This window comes from Atheta coriaria, unplaced genomic scaffold, assembly GCF_025399875.1.
Source record: "Atheta coriaria isolate IRGN ID8LTWV9N9 unplaced genomic scaffold, Caltech_Dcor_3.1 hic_scaffold_4_pilon, whole genome shotgun sequence".
Classification (NCBI taxonomy): Eukaryota; Metazoa; Arthropoda; class Insecta; order Coleoptera; family Staphylinidae; genus Dalotia; species Dalotia coriaria.
In genome coordinates, this window is record NW_027045446.1 from 6,560,622 (window position 1) to 6,583,436 (window position 22,815).

Genomic DNA, 22,815 nt, shown 5'->3' on the forward strand with positions numbered 1-22,815 from the left:
GCATCAATGTTCATTGAACGAGAAAGCAGACTGTCGGCAAGCAGTAAGTTTTCTTTTTACGATAATTTGGGGCATGTTTTATGTTACTAAAATAAGTAACCTGTATCATGATACATGAATAGTTTCATGTTGAAGTACTTTTGGTCTCCATCCTTCAGTTGAATATTTATGACCATCGTAAATCAGTGGCGTAGTCAATAACATGCCAAACCTACCCAAACAATTAATATCTAAGCCGTGAAGCTTGAAATGCCCGGACATGAATCAGCAATGAACCGTGCTAGTACTAATATTCTAATGATATGTTGCCCATCACAATAAATAAACGGCCGTCCATAAAACGGTGACGCGCGTTAACGGCGACGTGAAATCGATTATGCATTTGGAGATTTTAGCTTGTTGATACCGACTTGATTCTGGTTCGCAAGCGCAAAAGTTATTACGCAATGTTGCCCGCTGCTCTTCCAATTTGAGATGCTATTTGCCAGCGCGGCGCCTCGTTGCGTTTTGATGTCCGTAATTATACGTTGATAGATTAATGTCGATAGCTTTGCTTTGGTACGACGCGTTTAAATTTGAAGCTTTTGATAGGAAATGCGTTATAATGATGGAGATTAGTGCATTGCATAATTATGTGAAATGTGAGTCATTAATATTAAACCCAGAATTGTAGCACAAAATTCGCAAGTTTTGACTGCTATCCAGCTGGCATTAATTTATTTTCATTCATTAGTGCAAATTCTTCAACAATTTTCATTTATTTCTCTGTATACCTTTATTTGAGTAAAATGAATGAATGTATGTTTAGTAATACATTAATGCAATATACTTTAGTATAAAACTGTTGAAACAGTCAATGAACACAAAATCAAAAACTATATCATCATGTCTATAGCATCGGTTCATCAGTCAATATCTAGCTCTAAATTTAGAACTAGTTGAAAAAGTAAAAGACAAAATATATGTTTTAATAGTCTAAATTAATTCATCGTGGTAATTTCTTCTTCTCATGCAACTTAGCAGCTTTTTTCTTCATGTTCTGAAGCCTTTTATCAGCACTTACAATAGAGCTACTTGTAGTAACTGGTGTGTGCTTTGAAGAACTACTTTTACTTGATGATGAAGATGATTTGCTTCCACTGCTACTACTTGATCCACTCTTAGAACCAGATTTAGATGAGCTTGATGAACTTGATTTGTATCCACTACTTGAACTCCTATCACCTCTTTCACTTCTATCACCCTTGTCACTCGAATGCCTTGGTGAGTTAGAACTGCTTTTAGGTTTAGAAGAAATATGTGTAGATGATGAAGAGGAAGAGTGTGTGGGACTCTTCTTTGCTTTTCTAACTTCCTTACAACTTGCACAAACCCATGCATTATCTGCCTCCTGTTGTGTTACAGAAGGCTGATGGCATTCTTGATGGTAAAGTGCATGACAGTCAGAGCATTCAAGTAATCGATTACGAGCTCCAACATCCATACCTTGGCAAATTACACAAGCCAGGTCTTCTTTCAGTAACAAATCCAATTCCAGTTCATTATCTGAAGTGGAAGTTGCCTTGACATCATCCATTGCCGTATTTAACATCTCTACACCTGATTGTTTCATCAAAGTTTGCACCATAGCTGTAAGGTTGCAGTCTTTGCCTGTTTTGCTTTTAATTGCTTCTTCAAGATACGTTTGCAGCGATGGTTTACTATTGAGTAGGTGGTCTTTGGAGTGTAGTGCATTTATTGATTTTAAATATGAAGCGTCTAGTTCAGAGAGTGTACTCATTTTCGTTATTTTGTAGAAATTTTCACAGATGATGCGCGTTCACTTTGAGAGGTTAGAGATGTTTTGGTTAGCAACTACACACAGCTGTACGAGTATACTGAGGGAATCTTAATACCTACAACTGCAGTAAATAAACACCACATACCCCGTTTCCTTATAAACCTCTGAAACGAATTAAGTACAGGGATAACTGTAAATATAGATATAGTTCTCATGTAATAGTAAAGATATGTTTTCGAATTATACCCAAACTTTTAAGCGTTAAAGATGTTTAAAAGACAGTGATATCCTTATATACCGCAAATATAAAACCAAAACATTTCCCAGTAGTATGCGAGCGAATTTGGAAGATTTAAAATACAAATATTCAAATACTTATACTATTATGTATGTAAAATATATATACACACAAATGTAAAGTTGAGACTACACTGGCTCATTATTGTGCTTAGTAAATCTTAATTATTGAAGAATTCAATGAATGAAGCAACACTTTCACATAAAATTCATGTCCGTAAATATGGAGCTTATGCTGTTAAATAAAAATAATAAATTTCCAATTATTTTTCAGATTGCTGCTTTGATACTAAACAAATTCCTGTAAATTACACCACAAGATTTATGTTTGTTTTTTGTGTTTTGTTACTTTACAACAGTAAATTCGCTTGTATTCCATTTCTTTGGAAATACCAATAATCTTCGACCCTGGGGAGCGCGTGAAATCCGCGTATACATTCCTAACGTTCTTTAACCACCCACCCAACGTCGTTTTCCCAGGGAAGAGCGCATCGCGCAAACAATCGTATTATTATTTATGTCAATAACCGCGCAACGCACATCCAGCAAGACCTAAATAACACCAGCAAAATACAAAAAAAAAAACGCGCTTTTTCATTTTCAACCGCAGCTATAGTGGATCACGTGCGAAAGTAGCATAGATTTCAAGCACTATGGACATTTCAAGAAACAACAAACCCACACAGTAACTTGGAAATAATAGTAGATAGTAAAATACATAAAAGAGAGAAAATAATAGGCGAGAGCTTATTAGTTCTTCACATGATAGAAACATTCGTATATTTCCGTTAATAATTTTCTTATTTCCTGATTTTCTATAACTCCTTGGAGGCTTTTAGATTCTTACATAGGATTTGCTCAAAGCTCAATGTTTGATACTCGAGTCTCAACTTCAGTCAGATCTGAGATACCAGAATGTCACAGTCACAAGACACGAGTCTGAACATCATTAGTATGTAATAAGTGTGACCACATTCGGTCGTCTCTTATGCCAGGGGCTGTGATCGTTGCCGTCATATATGATGATGCCCGGGGACATTATGAGAAAACTTTTTAAAATAATATCACAACGTTCAGAAGCCGCCGCGCGGGTCATAAACATGGTATCAATAAGTCTTGCGGGATTACGCTCGGGCATAATAGATGATCTGAAACGAGATACGTGATCGGTGTAAATAAAATCGGCGCCGGCGGCGTTGCGTGGGATTTCAGACCTCGGAATGCACGCGGCTCGTTTTGTCGGTTAGTTTTAGATTAGCAAAACTTTTCTATCTTGTTAGCGGCGAGTTTTGCGTTGCGCTGGATGTTGGATGTGATTTAACGAGATTTCCTAACCGGCCATAACGGAGAATATTTTTCTCTTAGTTAATCTCGCTGACTATGCTGATGGCCCAAACTAAATTTGACTACAAATTACTTACTAAAATGTGCACGTTTATCACCATATGTAATACTGGGTAGGTCTTAAAAAATTAAATATTCCTGTACATACTCCTCCATCTATATAAAGATGAATAATTATATTAATTTTCATCCATTCAATACAAGTGTTAACGAATCGCGTATCTTGATCGTGTGACGTTTGATGTTTTTAAACGCTCGTTAATGTTCTGCAGGCACGTCCGGCGCACGGAACTCGCAAAGTGTTTAAACTTGCATTATCACATCACGCGCGTGCAGTTGTTGGCTGAGAGGCATATCCTGGTTGCGAATGATTCCCACAAAGTGTAGCGTCAAACATTCTTGATTAAATGAGCTAAATTATCACGAGGCAATGAAAGACATAATACTCAGAAGTGCTCGTAAATATTCTCGTGAGCACTCAGTATAATCTAATCAAGAAGTTATAATCACAATCACCTTTCATTGAATATCCGAACCACGTATTGGAAATTGTTCTCGAAGTGAGCAACATTTATTTCACCCCGAAAACTAATTAGTTAGCAATCATTTAATTAAAATTCACTATTTTGTGAGTATTTTCAGATTTTTTAAAATACAATGGTTTTTTAATTATACATAAAGATGATTAATCGATTAGTATGCAGGAGTACGAAATGATGCAAGTTGTAATTGCAGTAATTACAAACGAGCGCGAGCGCATCACGTATTTCACGTTGCTTGTAAACGTCCGAAATGTCAACGTTCACGTGAGCTTTAGTTTGCAAAATGTGTAATATAGTAATAACAACAACAAACAGAGCGTTTGCATACGCAAATTGTTTCAAACACCCATCATGCATACAATGTGTTTATGTAACAAACCTTGATATTACTAATTGTAATAAAGATAATCAAGAGAAAAGTAATTCAACGTAATTAATATAGGTACAAGAAACAACATATAATATTAGTTATGTTAATATTATGGGTGTAATTAGTGTATTTGGTAATAATTTCGCCAATATTAAAATGGGTACCCTCTAACTCTCTTCGCGTGATATATGCCCGGCATGCAAGCAACGCGTTCATGCAGTCGAATTTCGTAATGCGCATTAATTCAAGCACGCATCTATAATCTCTCTAAACGTCTATGCGTGCCTGCCACCCGCCACCCACTGCCCGTGTGTTTAGCATGCACGTCGGCGAATGGCGGAGGTGCCGGGCGTCGGGCGTTAGACATTTGAACGTTCGACATTGTGTGCCGACGCACACCTGACGGCGAAATATGGCACACATAGCGCGAATTATTGCTTGCCACGGCTGCCAACCACGCATGTTATCAATACTATACAGGGTCATAATTATCAAACAGGTAATTAGTAAACAATTAAATTCATTTTATATCGTTTTGTTTTATGTTGCACAAAATGACTTCATTAATATTATAACTTGTGTTATACCTAACTAATCTAATAGGTGTGTAATTAGGTCATGCTTGTTGATTTGTTTGAACTGTATGGTAATACATGTGTAATCAGCAAATAAGTCAGAAACGCGTCTCGAAATGTTTGCTATTTGATGCTTCGATATTGACCAATCACTATTTTGATTAAATTTGGCAATATGTTATAGCTATGTACATAAATTAAAGGCTTGTCGCTTTTTTTTTTAACTTTTTTACGGTATTAATATCTCGGTATAATTCGGATTTTTAACGCAAACTTTTTTGCCAACTTTTTTGTAAGCGCGTTCGTTTGCAAGTTTGTATAGTTCATCACCGGATGAACGGAAGGCGTTAAAAGTCATTTGCAAAATATGAATAATTCAAAGCGCTGCCGGCATTCGCGTGCAAAAAAAACCGCACGCCCGTACACAAAGCGCACCGCAAACTTTCATCAATTGCGCGTTTGCTGTCCGCTCGCCCGACGTGCGTAATGTTTGAAACAATTTTTCCCTAATGAGCAAGGGACGTCCACCGTTCACTTTCCGCACGTCGCGCAATCCCCATCGCAAGTCCACCTTGCTAAATACCTACCGCCGCAAAGTGTAATTTGAAAGCGGAAAAATTCTAGACGTGCAGATGCGCGACGTCTCCAATTAGACCTCCTTGCCGCCCGCACACACATAAGACTGCCAACCCCTAATTAGAGTCCGTTCCAGCCCTTATCTAATTAATTTAAATTAATCCACTTGTATGCTGAGTTTAGTGCGTGCGCGCTGGCGAACCAACCGCGGGCTCTTTTATTTATCACCCCGCCGGTGGTGGAAGGACGCGAGGACCTTAAAGCTTGAAGGATTAGACCCGAGGTGAATTTATTCACCGCTTCGAGTGTATCGCGTTTATATTGTAATTTTAAACGAAGCCATAGCTCTTTCGCAGCTAGGAAGTGCCCGAGTTCCTGCTTTATTCTCGCCGAATACGCTACCCCATCGGGTGTGTGTCCAATCTTGCCTTTTATTTGCACGCACGCTAACCACATACGTTGGCAAAGACAAAACCCTTTTGAGTTTGAACGTTATAGTGAAGTATTCATTGCTTTGGTGGCACTTTAAAGTCGCGAAAGTACCGTGGATATTCGCACACGCAAATCGTCAAACATTATTTTATAGTTGCCGTTTATATTGTTATTACTTTGTTTTACACGCATCGCGGAGAGATAAATCTATGAACGCGTGTCTTGTTGCACTCGGGAGACCGAGGGATGAGAGAGAATGAAAACCCGAGCCGAGTTATTGCGTTTATATTACTCCAAAGGCGTAGATTTATACAAATTGGCAGGCGGGACATTTCGAACCGGGGAGGTTTTAATGGTTGTTCTATTACATTGCAATTTACATTTTATAGTGAATATAATTTGAAACCACAGACTTCAATATATCAAAGCTATTGGAGTTCCAATAAAAATTGTAGTTTTTATTGCAGAAGTATTTCTCATTGTAATCTGTATAATGTCAAAATGAATCCTTGCTTTATTCTGATATTTGTGCGAATCTAATCTTATCAGTATTTGTCATTGTTTATCGCACTTGATGTCCTCATATTTTAAGACCTCTGTGATTACTTATTCTACCCCTGCGCTAGCGATGATGTATAGGATTAATTTGTAAATGAAGTCCGCGTGCGGAAAATGTCGCCGCAATAAGTCAAGCCGTCGGAGCGGCTTCCGCGAAAATTTAATTAATAACCGCCTAATTTACAAAACGCCAAGCCTATCTTGATCTAAATCTGGCTCTCTGGCTGCACAGTAAAGCTGGACGAAACAATATCGAAAATTTCAACTACGCTCAAACTTTTAACTGAGTTATCATTTAGACTTTTTTTCCAAAATAATTTATTCTTTATCTTTGTTTTGGATTCTTTTTGATTCTACATCGGCACAAAGTGCTCCATCATTTGTTATTCGTTTGGGTAGATTTTAAACTCACAATGCAAATATTTTCGGTTCGACCACGATTTATGAAGACATATCAAGGTAGCAAAAAATATGTCGGTCGTATGTCGTCGGACGGAAAAAAAGAAACGAACAGGAATTGCGCGCATAGCGATTGTAATAGATCGTTTGATGTTCTGATTTCGAATGCCAAGCTTGTTTCTTGCAGACGACAGTTATGGTCATAAGCCGGAGACCACCCGCCTGCAGGAAGCCGGAAAAGTTTGTTTATATCAAGATAAACTTGTCATGCCAACTTTCGTTTGAAATATTCACTACGCGAACGCGCGGTGATTTTATTTTTCGCATTTTTTTATGTAGGGCGCCCCGCTTTTATTTTACTTTTTGAGATTTTTACATCTTGCTGGGTGCAGGGATTTTTATGTCCGCTGCGTTTTGAGCTTGAGTTCGGATGTCGGCGACTGCCGTGAGGACGAAGACGAAGACGATGATGAAAAAATGTAGAAAGAGGAAACTGAAGCTAGGCGGCGTTGTCGGGGCGTCGTCGTCACGACGATTTGTCAGTGTCACGAGAAGAACCCGTAATACTAACATAAAAAATAGTTACAAGAATAAATTCTGTCCAGTTTAACAACAAACAATTATAATTAAATTTAAATATAAAAATAGAAAATACTCCAATTTATAAACAAGTCTTTTAATAAAGTTCTATATGCCTTACTTTTACTTTACACTAAAATGAGTAACACTCTGTATGAAAGGTAGGTTCCTGCGTCTGATGTATAACAAAAAGGAAAAATCAAAAGACGTAAAGCCATTACGTTGTGGAATTTGAGCGTTCGCGCGATCGTTGTTCGTTCTTTGCTCGACGTCGCTCCCACCCCCGCTGTCGGCGGCACGTTTTGCGCCCTCCCAATTCGAGCCGCGGCCGCTAATCTTATTTGCATGTAAATTATGCCACCTGACCTGTGTTTCGATCTGACGTCTCGTGGCGCGTCCGTAAATCTCCGTTTAACGCCGGCAATCAACAAACCCGCGATCGCACTTAAATGTATTGTTTTCCTGAAGATTTAATTCCAATCAAATCCAAAGCTAAACCACAATTCTCGGATTTGGGCCGAGGCCTAGCGCATGACCTAGCAATTCACCTCTGCAACAATTCACCCTAACGCTGTCGCAGAAAACCCGTGGAGGCAAAATTTGCATATTACTTTTCCTTTTGTCTTCTTCCATTGGTTTCTTTCCTAGCTTTTGTTTTTGGAGTTTAGTTAAGTTAGTATTGGAAGGAAAAAGCACTGTTGAGTGCTTGAAAGCACGTCATCTAAGTAAACATGCACTTTCTGAGGACATGTCGAAGGAATTTACTTTTATGCAATATTTTTGGATAAAATAGGAAACGATTTTTGTAAAAATAAAGGTCGAGTTTTTTTTTTGATTTTGCATTCCTGTTTATGTTGAAAGTTAAAGATTTTTATGTTAAAACCGTCTTAATATTAAATTATTTTCTTAATAATAATGAATTTATTACCTACCAACCTTCATTTCATGCTTAATAAGATATATTTCACGGTTCATAATTTTGTATGCCTAATTTGATGTAATAAGACCTAATATAACGTTAATAACTTGTATATTACATCCATCTTCCTATCCTTTTTTTGCAAAGCGCCTGGATATTGAAAATGACAAAAATCCAAATGAAAATTACTTTGCAAGAAAATTACAAAATGCTTACATAGGCAGCACCTTCCCAACGTAGTAATAAACCTTTGATTATCCAGGCGTGACGCATTCTTTCCAAAAATGCTTGTAAGGTCGCGCGCAAAGACAGGGGTAAGGAGGCATAATGAATTCCATCGGCTTTTTGGTCGTTTCGTTTTTCTCATTTCTTGTTTTCTCGTTTGTTTGGATCGTTGGAGGCCATAAGTCGTGCCTTACTGATTTGTATTTTATACATTTGCTTGTTTTTTATATGCACGGGATAAGGTTCTAATTCAGATTTTTTTCTCAATGAGTGTATTTGTATTTGATTTTTGACAAAAGCAAAAACTGAAAAAGCAACATTCGTCGCTAGTAGAGTAAAATTTAAAGTTTTCATAAAACAAATTATATTTATAGTTAGATCTTCAGTGTTGCTTCTTACTAAAGTTTGAATGTAACGGAATCTTAAGAGCATTTCAACTTGTCCTAAAGCTTGTCTGCGCAAATACTTGAAAGATCAAGACAAATGCGCGCTTAAACGATGTCGTCGACGAAAGGTCGCCGCCGCCCGCTCGCCTAAAGACCGTGAGAGTGCACTCGTTGCGGCGCTTGTAATCGATAATGTTATTGTAAGATAATCCGTTTGGCGTTGTCTTTCTTCTCTGCGCCCCTGCCCGCGCCCTTTAAACGACCAGTTGCCGGGGTGCGGATTAAAGGCGCCCCCAGCAAACGTCGAACAAACATGATACCGGCACGGACGCGGCTTCAACCACACCACAAGACTTGAGACGCGCTCAGATTAACCGCTCGGCCAGCCCGCGAAAGGGCGCAGCTCCATCTGAAAACAAACCGCAAGGGTGGTTTCGTCCCTGAGCTCAGATTATATCAGATTGCGACCTGTCGCAACGTCCCTATGACCCGGATAATTTTCCACATACTTGCTCCCACCACACAACAAAACATTATATTTTAAACATCCATTACCATTTCGCCACATCATCTTCAATCAAATTATTAAAAAGTTTTAACTAATTTTAACTGTCAAAAGAGAAAAACGGGATGTTTGTAGATACTTTCATTAGGATTTACTATGTTTCTTAACATACGGTATGAAGAAGATAGTAGAATGACAGAGGCTCGACTGGAAAATTAACTTTGGTACATTGCACCTGATCAGATTTTATATATCCCTTAAGAATAGAGGGACAACAGGGTATTTATAGCATTTATGTGCTTTCCGATCTCTTCAATCATTGTTTCTTCTTGGTTCTCACATGCGTCTTGAAGGGTTGCGCATTGAACCGGATATCAATGAGCTTACATTTATAAAATAGCAACTTTCAGTTTATTCACATTTAATTTTTATTTTTGTTTCGTAAAATAATAATAATTTTGATTTATTTTATATCTTTAATGTGCATGATAAAGATTTATCTAAAATTTTACTTTTTTGACAAATAAAAACCATTTGGATGCTCGATAGCAATTTAAATCAAGAATTCAAGTTTTGCTTTTAAGCATATACTTTAATCATTTACAGTATTTACAGTATTACAGTACAGTATATCTACGAGTACAGTATTTAGATGTTTGGATGTTTTAGTTGTTGGATTCTGGTCACTCGTTTTTTTAACTAGAAACTGTCCTCATAATAGTTTAGTCTTTGCACTTGAGGTTAATAACACACTACGAGTGAATTGAAATTAACTTTCTCACGCAGGTGCCACAAAGATAATAATTATCCCTATAAACGATCCTAGAACGTTTGCTTTCCCAACGAACATTTTTGTTTCGTAAAATAACATTAATTTTGATTTATTTTATATCATTAATGTGCATGATAAAGATTCATCCAAACTTTTTACTTTTTTGACAAATAAAAACCATTTGGATGCTCGATAGCAATTTAAATCAAGAGTTCAAGAATTCAAGTTTTGCTTTTAAGCATATATATTACTTTAATCATCTATTTAAATGTTTAGATGTTTTAGATGTTTGATTCTGGTTACTCGTTTTTTTAACTAGAAACTGTCCTCATAATAGTTTAGTCTTTGCACTTGAGGTTAATAACACACTACGAGTGAACTGAAATTAACTTTCTCACGCAGGTGCCACAAAGATAATAATTATCCCTATAAACGATCCTAGAACGTTTGCTTTCCCAACGGTTGAAATGAACGAAACCGTCGTCGAAATAATGCAGGAGAGCATGCAAACAAGGGTGGTTCCGGTGGCGTTTGGCGGCTTTCATCTAGTCGTCAAAAGCTTAACGGCTCGTTAGACTATTTCGTCGCTTCACCCCATTCACCCCTTTCGCCACGCGGCGTTTGCCACTTGCCGGCGTTTTCCTTCGTTTACGGCCGGCGGCGGCTTGCACAACGCCTTCCCGCCGCGCATCGGCCGTCACCTCCTCCGCCACCAACCTCTCACCGTTTTGTGTTGTGCAAAGCGCCGCCGTTACGTATGATTGTGCACGGCGCGGTGGCGAAACGTCAAACCGCACACGCCGTCATCCATAACTACTGGATTGACTGCGGGGCTGGTGGGTTCTTTGCTGACAGAACGAGCTTAATTAACTTTTGAGTTTATGCTTGAACTGTTCCATGCTTCATTGCACACCGCACGCTCGTAAATCAAACAATTACCTTAAATTTTAGAAAAAAAATCCACAGTTCCTGTGGTTGGTTGTTTATTACCTGTTTTTGAGGGGACAGCACCCAAAAATTGTCTATTATTATAGGCTAGGATGTTAAGGACGCAATTCAAGTCCCTTGAATTAACACTGCACGCAACGAAATGGGCAATTTCACCCCGTGAGTTTCTAATTAAATAGGCATCACTCGAAAACAACCCCTGGCGAGTCAAGCGTCATCATCAACTCACACATAACAATTTATGCTATACTAGGCTTTTGGTTATTATTAATTTACAATATCCACATTTATTTTATACTAAATATCACATCAACTCTTGCATAACGTAAAAATCAACAAATTTGCAAGCATTGATAAGAACTAGTTTTTGTTTTATCATTTCTAACAAAATATATTAAAATTACATTTCATAAATATCAGTGATCTTAATTTCTACTTGAATAGTGATACATGAGTTGGCACACGATCATGTCATTATGATCTTATTGCCCACTTATAATTTAAACATCCGCTCCGTGATTTTTCTCACAAAAATACTTGTGATTATGATCAGATGACAACGAGATTAAATTAAATTGCGAGCATTTCATAATCTCTTATCACTTCACATCAAATACTTTCATTTTCTGTGAACGTTTCAGTGAATAACTTAGTATGAATTCATAACAAAACTATTTAAATTAATGCGATTGAATTAATGATGTCTACTATTATTTCTGTATTTCTATTGTATATACTGGCTTTTCGTCTTTTTCCGTCAGTATTTCTGTACTGCCTGACTTTTTTTGAGGACCCCAATCCCTTGTTGGACGCAACCATTCCATTCCTGACTAAATAAATTTCAAATTTAGTAAATTTTAGTATTTTAATGTGTAATTCTTACGTATTTTCGTTGAAAGAGAGATATTCCGGCCATAATGGGCATAGGTGCAAGAGTGGCTAATCCTACTAACACTCCTAAAATATCAGCCCAATCGGGAAATGCATAACCCTCATATTCTGCAAACTCAAATGTGGACATTTGAAATGCAAACACTCCCTACAATCAAAAATTGTTAAAGATAATTCGTAAAATTTATAAAATATTTCTTACAATTAATGAGGCTGGTGTTAAAATAACCCAACATCCCCACCACCACCACCTCGCTGGTAAAGATAACTTCATTTGCATATCCTCCATGTTATCCAAAAATCTGTTGCATCCATAAGCCCATGATGCAATTACGACCTCTGCTAAACCAATAAGTAAAATTGCCCACGATGCGGTATTCCATTCCAAAATAGTGAATAAGTAGATCCCACCATCAGCACACATTGGCAAAGCCAACAGAAAGCATAATATGCAAATTGTTAACGTGACGTATACTTGGTGCTTCCTTAACTTGGGCCATTTATCCAACAAAGTGGTGTTGATTGCTTCAACACCAGCAAATTGACTTCCTAGGCCAAGCACAAACAACATGAAGAAAAAGATCAATGCCCAGAGGGTAGGCACCGGTAACTGAAGCAAAGCTTCCGGGTATGCCACAAAAGCTAAACCAGGCCCTTGTTCTGCAACTTCTTCAACTGGCAAACCAGTTTTTAAAGCCAGAAAACCCAACATGGCAAAAATTGCAAATCCGGCGTAGATTGATGTGAAGGCATTGGCTGCTGTTACAATCAGTGCATCTTTCAGACAGTTGTTACTGAAGTCACTATAGGATGACAATGTAATCAATGACCCACATCCAATTCCAAAAGAGTAAAACGTTTGAGACGCTGCATTTCCCCAAACTTTAGCTTCCAATAGTTTCTCCCAATTTGGTTTGAGGTATACCAAAATTCCATCTCCTGAACCTTCTAGAGTGAGACCAAACACTACTAAGATTGTAAGAACTACATAAGGAAAGAGTGCTGTAAAATATACGGCTTTTCCTGAGGTTTTAACTCCGCGAACCACACAAAGGTATCCAATGATCCAAGCCAGTAGAAGGCAGAGTACCAGTTGCCACCTTAATCCACCAAATTCTTCCCAAGTAGCATCATGTCTACCCAGAACGTAGTTATTAAAATACTCAGATGTAGCAAGTACTCTATCCGTCAATACTTTTTTTAAGTGAATTTTGCCATCTTCAGTTTTGCAATGGAACTTGTCTTCGTACCCTGTAAAATTTGCCTCTTTGCAGATTTTATCAATTGAACTACAAGTGCGGTTATAAAATGTTTCGCTTGTCTTGCATTTCTCGTCTTGGGCAACACTGTAGCAACCTTAAAAATGAGATTAATATATTGGTACCTTTAAATTCATATTAATTTATTATCGTTACCTTGGGTATTAAATGAATTTGAGCATGACCCAAACGGTAATTCAGACGTGAAAGAGGCAAAGAAGTAGAATAGAGCCCAGGCAATGATGACCATGTAATATATAGTCACGATAGTTATGACCACCAAGGTGCAGTAGCCTAGACCTCGGAAAATTGGAGCCATTCGGGTGAAAGCCTCATCAGGGCCTAATCCGGAATACTGACCAATGACCAATTCCAGAAGAAAAATTGGCATTCCCATAATGATTAACATAATAAAGTATGTTATTAAGAAAGCACCTGGAAACGAAAACATACTTGTTTATATCTAGTTCCTACCCAACTTAAGAATTTATAGTATTACCCAAAGTCTACTGCATTTAATCTTTTCATTTTGCTGGTCTATGTCACCAGTAAAAGCAATAAACTTATCACATATAAAAACTTATCGTTTTATGATCTGTTGTTAAGCCGACCAGGCATTCTACAGCGCCATATATGAGGCTCTCGATTGTATTATTCCACCTCTAGCGTTGTTTATCGTCGCTTGGCGCATCGTCGTAAAGCGCGCTCGCGAGATCTTAATTTCGTTTCGCGCTTTCTGGACTGCATCCAAAGCGACGCTTTTCTGCACGGCGCGAACGTCGTAAATAAGTACGTCTCGCACGTCGCGTCGTCACGCGCGTAATTATTTTATTAAAGAATTTCTAATGCGACCTGATGCCTGCGATAAATCATCCGGCAAACTGGCGAAAATTCAATTTGACGCGAGCACTAACGCCGTTTCGCTTTTGCAATTTAGAAATTAAGAAAACGAGGAATAAGTACAACACAACACAGCACAAAATGTAACAAATCAAAAATGGTTTGTTTCGCAAGCTTTGTAGATCCTCATTCCAGTTTTTCTTTTATGTTTCAACTCATGTAATAAGTTGTTAGCTTTTTGGCTTGTGGGATGTTGAAAAATTTGCGTTATTATTAAAATCATAAATTACAAAGAAAAATAAATCAAGGCATTGCGCAACGTAACAAATTAAATTAAAAGTAAAAATAACTTGCAACATAAATTTCCATTTAGATGTTTTTTTTTTAATTTAGCAAAACGTTTTACGTTTTTTGTCTGCAAAATGATTGCCAAGTGGCCACGTGTTAGCTACTGTGGTGGGTGCACCGGTGTGTTAATTAATTTAATCGCCATATTAATTGAACTTATCGAGCGTATTTATGGTATTATTAATTACCTTAGTTAAATGATAAGCTTCGACGATGTGGCGCGCGCTCGGCGCTTGCGATAGAGACGGCTCGATTAAATCGTAAATCATTGCGGCACCCAAAACGCCAGATTGATTTATTATATTCTAGCTCTTGGCTATACTAATTTACAAAGATATTTGATTTGATATATTTATTTCTTAATTTTTTGTTTAAACTTGAATGCAATATAACATGTTGTTGTATTTTTTTAACTAATTTGTTTATTATTGATTTCTGCTAGGGTAGTTTCTTGAGTGCTCTATTTTTGGTCTTGATTAATTTATCCCGGAAGGAATTTGGCAATTTCTCTACCTGTCGAAAACACCCTCTGACTTTTCCTTGTTGGTTCTCCTCAATTTTCGCCTCGTTTGCGTTGATATACAAAAAGTAATTAATTAAAAACCGCGTGGATCATTTATTCTTGCAGCAACCAACTGTTTCTGACTATATTTTCCTAACTTTAACCGCGTTTTCCATAATTGAAAAAAATATTACTTTTGAAACCAACATTGATATGTGAACCAATTTATAAATTGATGAGCATTTAACTATTCTGACACGGGACGGACATTAAGTTAGTTTTAGGTATTAGTTAATTCACTAAAAAGTATTTGAGGTCTGTTCAACTACCGAGTAGAAAATAAATTGCGTAACAACAAAAATATTGGAAATATCCAAATCTCTATAGAACCTGAATAGAAATTGAAATTATATATTATTACTAACATGGTCATATACTTATGATACCTACGACTCAATTTTCATTGCTTAGTAGTCATTTTAATGGATTCAAATGTTTTTGACTCATTCTTTACTCACATCCTGGCATCTACATTCATATATTGTAGGCTTTTGAATGTATAGTGTCCAGCACACGATCGAAAGTTCCCAAAGTTTTGTACAAATTGGGACCGTGATTAATATTCATGTGCGCGATTTGACACACAGCACGCACCTGTGTTTCAGTTTGCCTATTGCTAATTAGACCTTCAGAACTACCTATATGCTTCTATATTAAAATTTAATTCCTAAGCTTCTCTCTCTATAATATTTTTTTAACAAAATGTATACTTGTATTTTTAAGAAGTAGGCAGCAAAGGTTAAAAGTTGCTTTTGTGTGTATGTGTACAAAAAATAAATAAAACATGCAATCCTACCTCCGCCATTCTGATAGCACAAATAAGGAAACCGCCACACGTTGCCCAAACCTACGGCGTACCCAATGCATGACAGGACAAACTCTAACGGCTTGCTCCAGGCGGCACGTTCGGGTATAATGTTATCCTCCTGCACAGAAAAAAATCACGCACTTACAGAATTTGTTTTAGAAAAGTTTTGCTAAATATGCACACAGTAAAAAAGGTTACATATATTGCATTATATTTATGTTCATAAGAGTAAACATATATTCGCCCCATATGGCAAAAGTTTTTATTTTCAGTACAAGTTTTAATTGATAAATTAAGCCATTGTCATATTTCACGCAAATAATTTTTATTTATGTTGGTATGAAATATAATAAACATTTGAAGCTGCTTATAACAAACTTTGGTTATATTGACAATTATATAAGATGAGGTGATTAAAAGTACCAAAGTGCACTATTTCATTAACAATTATTTCTAGTTAAACATGTTGTAATATAGATAAGATTTATCATATTAAAGGTGTTGTCGATTGGGTTTTACATGGCAATTTAGTGATAACAAAACATTCATTTGTGATTATAAAATAATCGGATAACATGTTAATAAATTGATATAAATAATGTTTACGAACAAAGCATTTTATGCATCAAATCAAAGTAAAATAAATTTGGTTAAATTATTCAACATCGAAGAAAATAAATTATATAACGCTTACTTTTCCAGGATTCCCCATATCAACCACTAATTTTTTATATATTAATTCACTAAATTTATTTAATACGCTTGAAATATACACCAAGCGTTACTTTCACTTGTTTATTGCTTTTAATTAGCTGCTAATAATTCTTGGACACGTTGAATCAAATTGTATGTCACCGCACCGAGCGATGCGGTTAAAGACTGATAAAATCATAGGTGGAATAATTATATATTGCTAGATGTTTGCTATTATCTTATAACCATTTGTTACATGCTTCCATTGTTTGATAACAACGCACTTCTAGTTATCGCATACCGGTCCTAGCAGCCTGCCAAATGCTGATTAATTAAACAACTCACAAAGGAAAATGTTTGAGATAGGCGTTTTTTGTCACCTCACTTTGTTAACGAAAATATTTTAAGAATTTTGCTTGAATTAAAAGGGAAATCAAAAACATTCTAATATTATATTTTTTCTAATTTGTTGTATGCCAAAAAATTATAATTTAAGAACTTTTATTTTGAGAATGCATTGAAATATAGTTCAATTATTTAAATTATGAAAATTTATGTAATCATTATTACCTAAACTTATGAATATTTTCTTGATGACTCAAAAAAAAATCTTATCACGGTTAAGTGGTATAAAATTCCCACAATTTTATATTATTTCGCAATTCTACAAATAATTGCATTTGTCATATAACAATTTGTTTCTACTACCACCTTTAAAACACCAGTTTTTCTACGGTTTTGAGACACAAAAAGTGGTACTTCAAACACAAGGTCGTGACTAACGTACTTTGGTCACGGGGTAGATTCTAGTGATATGATAGATTGGAAAATATTTGCCCGCGACTCTCTCTTTTCACAGTTTGGAAAGATTACTTAACTCTGCCATTGTGAATAAAAATAATAATTTGATATATTTATGATATTATATAATTCATTATAGATATTGGTTGGATCTAAATTATTATATTTCCGAAATTTCTGAAAGTCTTCATTTGCTATTTGTGCCACATCCATTATTATAACTTTACTTAGTTACTCTTTCAATATTGACAAATTCATTTTTATAATTATTGTCACCAAGTGACAATCTGTCAATTTATTATAGGCTTTTTTTAACTTTTGGAAAACACTGGAACTGGAACATTTTCCTGTAAACCGAATTCTGGAATACACACAAAAAAAGTTATCAAAATCGGTCCAGCCGTTTAGAAGGAGTTCAGTGACATTCACACGGAGAGAAGAATTATATTAAGATTTACCCTTAATAATATTAAAGTTACATTGTTTTACGATAATTTTGATTTTGCACTTGATAAAACGTGTGGAGTAGTTCCTAATAGATTGCCATCTTATCAATTTTAAATAATAATACTAATCTATATTATAATACATATCAACGAAGTGGATTTTCCAGTTGAACATTAGTCAAATATTTTTAAATTTTTGATAGGAATTAGTTTGGATAACACCAGCGCAATCTCACGGTGAATTGTATAAATGTTACAGCAATAACAGTTCGTCATTTACTCACAACAGGATTCTTCTATTCCTGCGACATCTAGAAGCAATGAATATAAGTATAGGTATCGTGTAAGTTACATTAAACTGCACGGATTTTTTCCAGTTACGAGTAAATAAATAAGTTGCCTAACAACATTTGAAAATTACTTTAAAGTATCACGAAAATAACTAATGTTAATAGTTATTTACATTTTCCCATTAATTTTTTTTATTTAATAACCGCAGTCATTAAAAAGGCATTAATATAATCATAAATCTAATAAATTTACCACAAAATTAGCAATTGCTTGTTGAAGCATTCGGCAATGAGAATGAAAACCGCAAAGTGTAAAAATCTCTGACGTCTCTAATTTATTAAAAACCCAGTCAATTGTTTTTCGCACGAATTTCGTGACATTCGTAATTTAACACATATCCTTTATTCGACTTTTAGTTTTAAATTTAATACAAAAGATAGACCACTATTCCTACTATTCTATTTTTTTATATTATGTACATTGTACAAAAAAACAAGTGTCAGACATTTTACAGTCTGCTAATTTTGTAATATATAACGACGAATAAGATATGTCCGGGAGGAAAAAATTGCACCGACGTCTGCAACTAATTACACGAATTAGATTTTGTTTACACTTGTGCACAATATAAATTAACATAATGACAACAGTATAACATATAATTATGGGTTGTTTTAGACTAGACTTTGCAACAATGATGTACGTTTCATCAGCGCACCTTAATCAAAATGCAAAAGATTAATAAATAATCCTCTTTCGCAATAATTTTGTTTTTCGAATAAATCGAAAAAAAATTAAATTTTTGCTTGCCCCATGCAAAAAATATTTCCTTTTCTTTGTCTGTGCAATTATCATTTATTACACACATTAACGTTCATATTCTAACAAATTTAGAAACAAACACCTGCGAAAAATTCCACCTATTCAATATCTTCCAATTATACTCTACCTAATTAAGTTTGCAAATAAAATTTTCAGAATTGTTGCATAATTTCATCAAGCTCACCAACTGAACTTAGCAACTGAGTCAGAACTTTATTATTAAACCGCAAAGTTAATTACTTTGCGTAGTTAGTTCGAAACTAATTGGTAATGTTGCTAAAAGTTGCATTTTTCTGTTAATCTCAATAAAAAAACACAAATAAATAAATACAAGGTAATGTAAAGATTTAAAAGAATGTCGAAATATTGACATTGCTTAATAAAATTTTATGAAAAGTTACAAATTTATTGAATGGTATCTTATGTGCATTATCTTTGCATTATTTTTTATTTACTTTTTTGTTTAATTATTACATTTAGCACAATAAATAAACTACCAAAAGTAACCATGATTTAACAGTGATTTACACAAGTAGCCATGATATAAATTTGATATATTAAGTATATTTGTTTTTAATCAATTCATAAACCTGCCAGTGTTTTGCATAACGATCGTGCTAATAAGAAAGCCCCACTTGGAGGTACGAACATGTGTTCAATATGTGCAACATTGAAAATCACTTTGGAATGTGATTTTTAAATTGATGAAATTTTCAGAAGTAGTAAACCTTTATCGTCTCATCGGTTTAGATAAACTTTAAGATTAATAACTATAAAATGGATTTATATTAAATTTAAACTATTTTGGTATATCATCGGCCTGAAAAATTATATATTATATATAATAATCACTTCTACCTCAAAATTTATTACAAAATTGACTTATGTTTATGGTATTTCTTGTTCCTATGATTAAAGATAGCTTAAAATTTAATTTTTGCTACTCTTTTTATACAATATATCAATTGGCAGTTAAATTCTCGATTCCTGCAATTAAATATTAAAAATATCCTACAAAAAGTTTTTTTTATGTAAATTATGCAAATATCTGATTTGATTAGAGTAAAAATTGACATGCACGTAATACATCAATGATGTATCACATAAATTGTAGCAATCGACGTTAACATAAACGATTTGTTTGGCAATTAATCAACAACTTTACTTAACATTTATCAATATATTTCCAAGTACCAAAATGTGAAATGAAAGATCGATACAAGCAAAAATGACTCTCACTAATGCGTGTCCGAATGTCCACGTTTACCTATTTGTCGAGGTTTGTTCGGTTGATATTATTTATTTCTTAAAAATGTTAAAAAGTTGCAAACACTCGGATTGCGCAACGCTACAACGGCCAGAGTGCTGATTTATCATAGAGATAAATCTACATCACATCTACATCATACACAATCATACAAGCAGCCACATATTAATATGCACATGGCTTATATTTAAACCACAGTGTGTGTATGTGGTAAAGTTAAATAATATATTATGCGATATGTGTAAAAGTACGGTTTGTCACACTGAGTGACATATTCGTTGCCCATCCCTTGTTGTGGCTTAGTCATGCACGACCTTACGATGTTATTCTTTCACTTTCTTTAAAATTTAAGAATACTTATATCGGTTGACATAAAATTTAAGATTTATACATTTATAGTTGGGTTAACAGATATTTTATATCTAGGCAATTTGGTATTTATAAATATGCGTTTGTTAGTCAGTTATTTCAGGTTCAGATTAGACTTTAATATTAAAGGTTTATAATCATTTATTATTATGCGTTTTTTAATTAGATTAGTTCAAAATCTTTTTTTTTACTTTTCATAGATGCAGTTTATTGGCTTAAAATGGTTTAATTTATATTAGGACTATATAATTTCTATATTTATTAGTATATTCTATTATAAAATATTTATTAGACAAAGTTTTCTTAATATTCTTGCAAATTTATATCTATCCAGTCCACGATTCTACAATTACGCAATTAAATTTGTTGTTTTTTGTATTTTTTGCATTGAAATGTTGAAACAACAATTACATTATTTTTCACCTATAATTAACATGTACTTCTGGGATTGTTCAAAACAAATTTAGCATGATATCACTACTTACCTATTTATTGCTATACTATTGTTTTATACGATTTAAAACAAACCGCAAACAGCAAATTATTTACGCCAAACAACAATACAGCAATTTTGTCGAATAGTTTTTTTTTATTTAATTCACATTTTATAAGTGCGACGCAAATTCAGTAGGTTGTCTGACATCTGCAGCGGTCAACACATTGACATTGTTTGTCGAACGAATTTCCAGGTAGATTGCCACCGGCGAGATGTGTTCTGATGTCCTTGAAACCAATGCACAATCTGTATCTGAAACAATACGCAGAACTAAATTATGTTTTCGATCATTAATGTGTACATGGGTATTATAAAATTCCAGGACATGAAATTATTCGTGATTAATCACTATCAATCGATTTGTGACTGGAATTGGTTATGCGGAAAATAATTTGCATTAAGTGGAAATAAATCTGAATATAATTATCAATTTTTGTATTTATCACATTCTTAATCTCATTGAATTAATGCTTGAGCTTTGGTTTCATCTTGTGAATTATTATCTTGTTGTGCTGAATATTCATAGGATGAAATTTTACCCGATTTTTTTTTTGTGATTTATGTTGAGCAGTTTTTAAAAACTTGATTATTCTAGGTTATAAATATTACCGTTTTACTGCTAATAATTTTATCTTTTATATTAATTGTGAAATTTGTACGTACATCAAATGTAATAAGTTTAATAGCAATTATAGTTATATTCCTTCATGGCATTCCGCAATAATTTATTGTATATTGAATTTTTTGTCGACAAAACAGTGCAATGTATTCGCATTGAATTCGCCATGGCATCTGAGTCATCTCGAGTATCAATCTAGTCGTGAAACTTTATTGGAATTACTTTTAGAATTTATAGGTGCAATTGTTATTAGCGAACAATAATGTTTTTACATCATTCATTTTTGCGCGCCTTGCTATTACGTTATACGATATTGACTGCGCGCTCATGTCAAGATATCTTCTTTTAAAGAGCGTAATTACTATTATTAGTCAACGAAACAAACACACATAATACCCTGTGAGCATAAGTATTTACGGGCCACGTTTCGAGGATTGTTTGCAGATGTCAGACATTAGACTAATTGAACGTTTAGTTATGTTCAAAAATTATGAATAAAAAATTGCACGACTAAAGCATCATGCATACATCAGCAGTGTACATGTATGGATAAAGTCAACAATATTTCGTGTGGTTTAGTTAAGATGTGTGTAAATGTGTGTATGTGCAAATAGTACATTTAGGTCAGAATAATTAGAAACTTTTTTTGTTTCACTCCAACTGATTTTTTGCGCATGAGTTTAGTTGTGGTTAAATTGGCGCTCTCCTTTTATACTCTTGATTTTTTCAACTCTTGACGTCTTGCTTTTTGCAAGAGCATATAAAAATAAGTCGAGAGGCTTGCGCTTCGGATGCGCGTTGTTTAGCGATCAGTTTTGCAATAATTAAACAAATTTATGAATTTATTTTTTTATTATATTTGAGTCTTACGTATTGTGCTAATGGAACAAGTTGATAGCTAATGGCGATTTAAGTGAAAGAACATACACAAATCAACAAAATATTAATCACGATTTAGTGGTTTTATAAAATTTTATGCTTGTAATATGCTAAATTTTATATTTAAGTCCACAATATTAATGAGTGTTTTATTGAGCAGTAGTGGAAAAATAATTCCATAAATTTTTGTTTTAATTTTCTACCTGCTAACCTCTCC

General features: G+C 34.7%; 2 protein-coding genes across 2 annotated transcripts; both read right to left on the reverse strand.

The window, feature by feature from the left end:
• Positions 1–739: 739 nt before the first annotated feature.
• LOC135791098 (integrator complex subunit 12-like) lies at positions 740–1,897 on the reverse strand. The gene has a single exon (XM_065301417.1). It carries the CDS (start codon positions 1,778–1,780, stop codon positions 986–988), a length of 795 nt encoding a protein of 264 aa, XP_065157489.1. The 5' UTR covers positions 1,781–1,897; the 3' UTR covers positions 740–985.
• A 9,660-nt stretch (positions 1,898–11,557) lies between these two features.
• LOC135791129 (sodium- and chloride-dependent glycine transporter 2-like) lies at positions 11,558–16,799 on the reverse strand. Its single transcript, XM_065301443.1, has 6 exons — positions 16,610–16,799; positions 15,904–16,033; positions 13,514–13,792; positions 12,301–13,454; positions 12,091–12,246; positions 11,558–12,037 (listed from the first exon to the last, which is right to left on the reverse strand). The coding sequence occupies exons 1-6, from the start codon at positions 16,625–16,627 to the stop codon at positions 11,918–11,920; spliced, it is 1,857 nt and encodes a 618-aa protein (XP_065157515.1). The 5' UTR covers positions 16,628–16,799; the 3' UTR covers positions 11,558–11,917.
• Positions 16,800–22,815: the final 6,016 nt, after the last annotated feature.

Bases quoted from the DNA above. Each gene is read 5' to 3' on its own strand.
- LOC135791098 (XM_065301417.1), bottom strand. From the start codon at position 1,780: ATGAGTACACTCTCTGAACTAGACGCTTCATATTTAAAATCAATAAAT.
- LOC135791129 (XM_065301443.1), bottom strand. The intron at 13,793-15,903 runs GTAGGATTGCAT...TTTCGTTTCCAG, and splicing joins GTGCTATCAGAATGGCGGAG to GTGCTTTCTTAATAACATAC. The intron at 13,455-13,513 runs GTAACGATAATA...CTCATTTTTAAG, and splicing joins AAATTCATTTAATACCCAAG to GTTGCTACAGTGTTGCCCAA.